The sequence below is a fragment of the Leiobunum rupestre genome, chromosome 2, assembly GCF_980474605.1.
Source record: "Leiobunum rupestre chromosome 2, qqLeiRupe1.1.hap1, whole genome shotgun sequence".
In the NCBI taxonomy this organism is placed as follows: domain Eukaryota; kingdom Metazoa; phylum Arthropoda; class Arachnida; order Opiliones; family Sclerosomatidae; genus Leiobunum; species Leiobunum rupestre.
The window spans coordinates 21,611,349-21,620,504 of NC_143385.1; the positions used below are offsets into that span (position 1 = coordinate 21,611,349).

Sequence of the window (9,156 nt, forward strand, 5' to 3'; positions counted from 1 at the left end):
TGTAGAAATTCCAGGATTTATCGGTGATGCTGGGAGGGGGCTGTTAATAGCCATTTCCAGTTGGCGGAGAGGTTGCTGTACGGCTCTTTGCACCTGTTGTACGGGCGGCGCGGCGAACAGTTGATGGAGCTGATTTGGCGTTTGGGGAGGCAAAAAAACACTAGGAGAGGCGAGCGCCGGGTTACCGAATGAAACGTTAGGTACAGCGGGAGGCTGGTAGATCGCACCGTGTGGAAACTGTATTGGCGCTAACGTACTCGAAGAAGGAGGTAAAGGGGGCGGTTTTATTTGAACGGCTGGAGCGCCGTCGTAGTCTTTAATTCTGAGATACCGCGCCAACATTGCCAGATATTCTCGTAGTCAAAGCTGGTTAAGGGAAAGCTTGCCAAGCGCTTTGAGAGCCGGGTTAGAGCTAACCTCTTTTAGGCCTATTTTTATCCCGTCCTGTTCCCAAAAGTCGTTTAAATATTTTTGTTTTTCTTCTAAGGAGTCAACGTTTTTAGGAAAACCAGCGTATTGGGTTTTCATTTTATAAAAATCTCTGACGTAATCGTCAAATAGGGGGCAATCAGAGTCGAAAGTTTCGCGATAATGCTGCACTTCGTGAATTTGTAAAACTTTATAATTATATTGAAGGGATAAATAAAACTCGGGGTGGTATACGTATCCGTAATCGCGCGTTCCGCCTCGGTATGACGACAGTCGGCTAGATTATAGAGGGCGCACGTTCTGCATAGCGTGAAAATTAATTTATCGCCAATCAGGGAGCCCAAGACGGGGAGATATAGATCTTGGGGTGGGACAAGAGTCGCTAGTTAAGATTTCGGGGAGCCCTTTGGGGTAGCGGTAATTTTTGGTCATTGAAACGGATGGGTACATGCTGTTAAAATCGTAAAATTTAATAGGCCTCTCGGGGGTGGATTCTATATACAGTAAAAAGTTTTGAACGCGCCCGCCCCTCAGAGCGCTTCGCGAATTTATCGGGTCAGAGAAAGCCAGCTCGTCGCAAAAAGAATTTATTTCGGGGTTTTCTTTTAAAAACGTGTCCCATTCACACTCCCATATGGTAATTTTGACGATAAAATTCGATTTTGTCGAGAGTTTTTAAGTAATTATTGATATTAGATTCTTTAAGTTCGTAATTGTACCCATTATGGTCAGTGTGATTGGGACACCCGTGCCAGAAACACCCGAAAAATTCCCCAATTATTAAAGGGTCAGCGCTGTAAATGTCGGGGTGGTAGGGGGCTAAATACTTTTCGCCCTCCAAAGATCGCGCCGTTTGAAACTTTACGTGCATTTTTTGCTCCAGGTAAGCCGCCCATCTGAGAGCTTTAACGGAATGCTTACCCCTGTACCCTGCTGGCGGGATAATAGCTATGGTATTTGGTTTCAGATACCGACTCAAAAATAAATCGGTTAAAGCTCCTGGTAGAGTCACGCTTTTTCCCGCCAAAATGTCGAAATTGACCTTTTCTCTAAAAAGATTTCTGAACCGGTCAAAACCCCTCTGTAACAGCTTGACGTCATCAATGGCGTACTGTGTCAACACTTCTTTTAAATCAAAAACGGTAAATTTTTGGGCGTCGTACCAAGTTTCGAAATTTGCCAATTGTTCAGGGGTGAATTTATTTACTTCGAAAAAGGGTTTTCCGGTACGACGCCGATATAGTCTAAGGTGTCTTTTTTTAAAAAGGAATACGGGAAAAATCCCTTGCTTTCGCTTAAATTAAAGGTTTTGGAGAAGCTTCTGAGAGGGGCTGGAAAATAAGAAAAGCTATCTATAAATCTTATATTGTATTTGGACAGAAACATCGCGAGAAGTTTATAGCTTTTAAAGATAACGTCGGGGACTATTGACCCGGTCAGAACACCTTTTAATTCGAGTAAACTGTCAAATCCAGATCCAAAATGCGAAATGCACGTAATGTTTTTAAAAATTTGTTCGACCTTTGAATATTTTGTCTTACCCTTTTTTGCAACGACCTGACTCTCCAATAAGTAATCTAAAAACGTCTCGACGCAATTAAAGCCGGTAAAGGTATGGTAATCATCCGTTTCAGAGTAAGGACTGTCTTGCATAGCAGTAATGAGCAGAACGGGTTTAATCTCGTCATTGTAGACTAAAGTTTCAAAATCAAAGTAAAGGATTCTGGTGGAATTTTCCGGTAACGTGATAGGTTGAACATAACACGCATTTTTCGGGTGCTCAATTTTGCAGTAGTGACAATTCAAAACACATACGCGGTCCCCTTCAAACTCTTTCCCGCAAGTCAGGCAACGTTTGAGTTTGTCGCACGTGCCTAATTCTAGATGCTTTGGAAGCACGTATTCCCCGAAAAATATCTAAAGCAGTTGGCGCAGCGTTGACTAGCTTCGGTATGGGAAACATTCGTGTCGAGACACCGCTTACAATTAAGTAAAAGCACAATTGCGAGGGCCCCCCTCGCAATTGTGCTGCTTTTTTACTTTGCTATTCGTAAAAACTTTCAAACAAAATGGACAGTACCCTTTTCCCCCGAACATGGCGGCGTAAGACCTCACTACGTGGACGTGGTTTCTTAATTTAAGGAGAAAGATTTTTTTGGGTTGAAAGTGGCCTAAATAAATGGGGTCAAAATTGGAATCGGAATCGAGTAAGATAATTTGATAATCGGGCAAGACATTTTGTTTGGAACAAGTGTACAATTTGATTGTAATAACACGAACTCTGCAAGTATTAGCAGTTAACATATAAATTACAAAACTTATATAGTTATTTAATTTTTATATAACAAAAAAAATTTCGAACTAAACTATTAAAAAATTAATGGACTTCCTTATACAAATGTAAAAAAACAATAAATTAATTATTAAATCAGAAGCAAAATAAAACTAAGCCATTTAATACTATTCCTTAAAAAAATTAAGACTATCGAATGAAAAATGTACTCTAGAACTTACTGTTTCTCGAAGCTTAATTTTAATATCTATCCAAATCTTACTTTTGGAATTACAATTTAACTATATAAATTATCACAGTATAAAATAAAGCTTTAGGCGAACCGTTCAGTGAGAGTAATGAATAATAAACTTAAAAAGTTAAATTGAAACATGTACAAGTCCAAAATGAACTTTAAAAACAGCGAACCTTCCCTAATATTCGGAGAATTCAATGCAAATCTTACTTTTGGAATTCCAAATCCAATATATAAAATATAACAAAATGAAATAAAGCTTTAGGCGAACCACTCAGTGAGAGTAATGAATAATAAACTTAAAAAGTTAAATTGAAACATTTACAGGTCCCTAATGAACTTTAAAAACAGCGAACCTTCCTTAGTTTTGGAGAACTCAACGCAAATCTTACTTTTGGAATTACAATTTAACAATATAAATTATTACAGTATAAAATAAAGCTTTAGGCGAACCGTTCAGTGAGAGTAATGAATAATTAACTTAAAAAGTTAAATTGAAACATGTACAGGTCCAAAATGAACTTTAAAAACAGCGAACCTTCCTTAGTTTTGGAGAACTCAATGCAAATCTTACTTTTGGAATTACAATTTAACTATATAAATTATTACAGTATAAAATAAAGCTTTAGGCGAACCGTTCAGTGAGAGTAATGAATAATAAACTTAAAAAGTTAAATTGAAACATGTACAGGTCTAAAATGAACTTTAAAAACAGCGAACCTTCCCTAACATTCGGAGAATTCAATGCAAATCTTACTTTTGGAATTACAATTTAACTATATAAATTATCACAGTATAAAATAAAGCTTTAGGCGAACCACTCAGTGAGAGTAATGAATAATAAACTTAAAAAGTTAAATTGAAACATGTACAGGTCTAAAATGAACTTTAAAAACAGCTAACCTTCCCTAACATTCGGAGAATTCAACGCAAATCTTACTTTTGGAATTCCAAATCCAAAATATAAAATATAACAAAATGAAATAAAGCTTTAGGCGAACCGTTCAGTGAGAGTAATGAATAAAAACTTATAAAAGTTAAATTGAAACATGCACAGGTTCAAAATGAATAGACTTTGATCAAACATATTTTCTTCCTACCTCTGTAAAAGACACATTAAAAAAATCGAGTTAAAATCATTTAAAAAACCCAATAGTTTTTTAATAAAATTCTTACTCTTATGATATATTATCAGCAATACTAGAGATTACTATGTTATAATCTTTAACGTTTGGGTAGAACGCATTATGGACTTTATGGTGACCGATTCCAAACTATCGAGTAATGGCGTCGTACAAAAGAAACTACAAACTGGGCTACCAGATATTTTAAAAGGACTTTAGCTCGGCCAACTTAGATCAGCTTTTTCGCAGTAATTGGCTGTGATTGTAGAAATAATTCATTAAATGAAAATAATGGAAATAAAAATTAAGAAAATAATAATATAAAAAAATATAAAAATTAAGAACAGATAAATTAATTAAATAACTAAGTAGTTTTGATTTAATACGTAATTTCATTAATTCACGTTAAATAAACTCGTAAATTTAAATAATAATATTCTTAATAAAATTAATATTTTGTGGTTCATTAATCATTATCAGCTCAAATACAAATACAGGTGAAAAAAATTAAAATTAATTGCTGAAAAACGCACCTCTAGATAGCATTAATGGACGAAACATTTCGGACGAATAGTGGAGATCCATGCGACGTCGATTGGGCTGAATATCGGATGTCGCGAAATTGGTTCTACGAGGACTAAAATTTGACGTCAGTTATTCGTCCTGTAGGACGAATTTTGAACGGGACCAAGCTGGGCTCTATGGACCATGCTGGGACGTCCCAGGGACGATTTGTGTTTGCTGGGATAGTCCTGTTACGAATACTTTTTTGACTACCACTCATATTGGTATCTTGCAGAAGAATTATGTCGAATTTTAGGGGGGCTTCAAAGTACAAATTCTTATGGGACTGGGCTACGTGCTCGATACCGCTTAAAATTCTATCGGCCGTCAACTCGTTTAGATTCATAAATTGGAAATTAATGGGCTCTTCGAGTTCGTCCGAACTGACCGCTATTCTGATACGACTATAACCCTGATTTTCATCGCTAACTTCGTTTAATAGGGATTGGAAAATTTCGTTTAATTGGGTTTCTATTCGCGCGTGGTTGAGAACGTCTAAGTTTTTGAACTCGCACTTGAATTCTTAAGTTTTACATTTGTATTTTTTGGAAGTCCGAGAGATAATTTTAGTAACCGAATAATAGTTCTCAGGTCGAAACCTGGTACTTAAATCGAGAGGGGCTTCTTGAGTCATTGTAATTTACGAATTTCGTCGTAGCGTTGAGTCACTTCCCTAAATAACCGCAGGACGTCGTGAATGTCTCTTCTTCCATATAGGGTCAGCGATTTTGCAAATGAGGAACCAGAATTTTTGGTCAAGCAAGTGTGACCGGTGGCCTGGCTATGGCGAATTTCTAATTTATCGCCCTCAATTAGGTAAACGGCGTCTTGGTCCTTGACGTCTTCTAAGGCTGCTTTAAGCTGGGGTTCTGATTCTAGTTTAACGCATACACCCTGTTTATTCGGTTGCGGACGACTGGATGCTACGTGCGTGGCGTAACGCCTTATATCTATATAAATTTTTTGGTCAAAGGTCGTTATTTTAACGCCCAAATCTCCGAGCCCGGAGAATTCTAATACAATATCGTGCCAAGTGGTATTCTTTGTTAATTTTTCTTGGTCTTGTTTAGCCCCTTTCCCCGTGAATAATTGTCGAGGTTTATTTATTTTAATTACTTCGCCGACTTTTGATTTTCTAGCGTATACTTCGGGCAACTGCACTGGTGCTGTTGGGGGAGTGTCATAATCGAGCTTAATGTCGTCTCGGGCTGCCTAAGACATAGAGATTAAAAACTAATCTCGCTTAAAAAATTTTTTCAAAAACATAATTACCATCTTGCTGATCTTCTTGAGTCGTCGGGGAGAGTGAGGGCGGTGTTCGTCGCTTCTGCGAAATTGACCGTTGCGCGATTTCTTATATACTGGCAAGGTAAGGGGGGAGGAACAAAATAATCGCGTGACAGTTAACGAATATTAACAGGTGTATTCAATTTGTCAAAATGATTACTTAACGAAAGCGTAATGAACCGGTTTCTACCATGACTATGCGAAAGGATTGTTCACTACCCGGCCATTTTTCCAGCGAATGCGCGACCTGAATTTGACGTAATAATTCGAGAAATATGACATAATTAATAGTTGTTTGCGATTATCTCGGTATTGTCACTAAAGGTATTTGCGTCGCTAAGTTATTTCTACACCTGCTCGTAATCAATCAAAACCTGTCACCGCCTTAACAATGGAAAACGGGGACCGAGTATAGCGAGCCTGGGAATTCCTTTAAAGGAGTACTGACCCCTTTTCGCGCCAAAACGCCAACCAATCAGCGCCATTTTGATTAATTTCGAGTCAGCCAATTAGCGCGCAGTCCCCGCGCCGCGTAGTTACCACGTGGTCCCCGCGCCAGCCAATAAGCGCGAAGTATACGCGCGCGCCACCTGGCGGGAGTAACCTGAAACCCTTGGTCACGCCCACAGTGTCGACCCCCCCCCCCCGCGCCACCTGCCGGAAGTGACCTAGTTTACATACAGGGGGGAAGGAAGCGGGGATTTCCAGTGCCGACCCCCTTTCTACCTGTACATTGAAAAGTGCCAAAGATGGGGCACTTCGTACTCAACTAGCCCGACCAATTTACAAAAAGGGCCAATTTTTATATTTTCAACTTGGTAGTACTTAACATAATCACGTGACCACCGATATTTTTCATAATCACCTATTACAGTTAGAAAAGAATAAACGACGTATTAGAAATATATGTGAAACCCGGGTACATTATGAAAATAAAAAAGTGTCTAATTATTACTAAAACGGAGCCACTGTGTTCACAAACCATGTTTAAGATTACAGATAAAAAATGTTACCTATAGAGTCTCACCAGCAATCGTTTAGGCAACGTTACTTTTGTAAATTCAGCGATAAGACCCTAGCGACATCTCTAAGACAAAACGCTTTCTACCGTTACTCGCTCTTGCGCCCCCGAGTGAGGGCAATTTGTTGAAAGCGAAATAGCTAGAAATCCCAAAGCCAGTATTTTAACGTTTGTTCTTCTTTTTATTTATTTATTTAAATGCTTAATTTTACGTTTTTGTTAATTTAATACATAATTCCAAATTGGGGCGCGTTTTTTGCATTAAGGGTTGCATTTACTCATTAATGTGAGAAAGCACAGATAGGCACAAGAACCGTCTAAAATGCCTCAAATTAAGCGCCATATCAATTCGTGATCATGCTTCGGTATACTCAAGACATTGATTTTATTTCTGGAAAAAAGTTCTTTGAACTGAAATAACGTTGTTTATTCTTCTAATTAGTACTGCAATCAATAGACCGATACAAAGCAACAATCGCAATTAAGTAATAATAAATACTCAGAGAGAAAAAGAAAAAATAATAAATATTTAATTGAGATTGAGGCTTTGTGAAGTAAGTCTCGTATATTGATTTTAATATCTGTCCATTGATATAACTGCTATTTAAAAGTAGAAACAACGTTATTTCAGTTCAATGAACTGGTTTTTGTAAATATTTAATACTTCAGGGACCATTGCAGTTGCGTGACAGGAATCATCCGGATTGGCAACCAACTCTGTATCTTAATTAGCCAAGTGTAATTTGTGACTATGACCCACCTGTCAAGTGACTTATCACGAAACTTTTGAGAGTGCATTACCTAAACAATAATTAATGTTTATTTCTATTTATTCATATATTAATATAAATCTTACCAAGTGTTTTACCGAAGTATTTTGTTGAGCTTTGTACTGTTTTACATATACATATTGCGCGTATCCTTCTCTTAATCTTTTTTATCCTTCTAAGCTTTGGTAATTATTAGCATGATCAAATGTATATGGTGACAAAACAGAAATTTAGTAGATAATTTAAATTTTGGTAAATGGTGGAAACCTCTTCCATTGCCTTGATTTTACCAAAACTGTTAAGCTTAAATTACTAATTAAAACAATTTTTTCGTAATATCTTTTTTGGCGTGAGTATCTAAAGTGTCAGCATATCTCTACACGTTGAGCGATGTTCTATTTTCAAGATTTTAGGCATTTTACGTAAAAATCGAATAGAACGCCAAAACAAAACCTTGTACCTACGTTTTTAGCACTTGAAGGGCGTGCTAAATTTATCATCACACGGTTTTGCTGAAGCGTGCCGCGCGTAATAGTAAAAATTCAAAACGTTACGTTACTGAAAATTTATAGAGCTCTAACTGGTGATTTTCTATAGTGGCACCCGAAAAAAATATTAAAATGCACGTGGCACCACCAAAAATTGACCACAAACTTTTCTAACATTATAGGTTATGATCTAGATGCCGTAGTGTGGTACCGCCGTTTTGCTTATTGGGCTTTTTGGATATTATCGTTTTATGTGATTTCATCGGGTTTCCTCAGCGGACTTTTGTCGTATATTACTTTACCCAACAAATTGAAGTATTACGACGAATTGGAGGACCTGTTGTTAAAACCAGATTTATGGGTTTTAACTTATAAAGAAGCAACCGGGCATTACTATTTCGAGGTGAGGTTTTACATTAATTCTTTGTATTAAAATTTAGGTAAAGTTTTCCTTATCATCCTATGATGTATATTTAATTATTGCAATCATATATAATAATATCTTGATTTTGTAAAAATTGTTTAGAGTGCAGCAAAGTTTTTTTTGAATAATAGGAAATCCACCCGTAGATGCTATATTTTCTGACGATAAAAAGGATTCACAAAGCGTTTTCTAATATAATTGTAATAAAAACGAATAGCTGAAATGTTATATGGATATTTCTATTTTGAAACGAGTTCATTCAGTTAAAACCATACTGCTCGAGATTGTCGCTATTGCATATCGAAAATTTAAGCACGTGTCGGGAAAGAAGCTCTCCACTGGACCCAAGACAACCCAATGACAACTCAGTTTAGCCAAGGCTATTGAACGCCGATGATGCCGGGGCCGGACCGAATCGTCATTGACTATTCTCGGGCTAATTGAACAACGCTTTTTAATGGCGTATAACTTTAACAACAGTCACAAGGTTACATAATACCGGATGATTAAAAACTCTGTAC

At 37.2% G+C, this 9,156-nt stretch overlaps 1 protein-coding gene across 1 annotated transcript; it reads right to left on the reverse strand.

The window, feature by feature from the left end:
• Positions 1–4,695: 4,695 nt before the first annotated feature.
• LOC149956322 (uncharacterized) lies at positions 4,696–5,962 on the reverse strand. Its single transcript, XM_090164704.1, has 2 exons — positions 5,918–5,962; positions 4,696–5,857 (listed from the first exon to the last, which is right to left on the reverse strand). Exons 1-2 carry the CDS (start codon positions 5,918–5,920, stop codon positions 5,276–5,278), a joined length of 585 nt encoding a protein of 194 aa, XP_090020830.1. The 5' UTR covers positions 5,921–5,962; the 3' UTR covers positions 4,696–5,275.
• Positions 5,963–9,156: the final 3,194 nt, after the last annotated feature.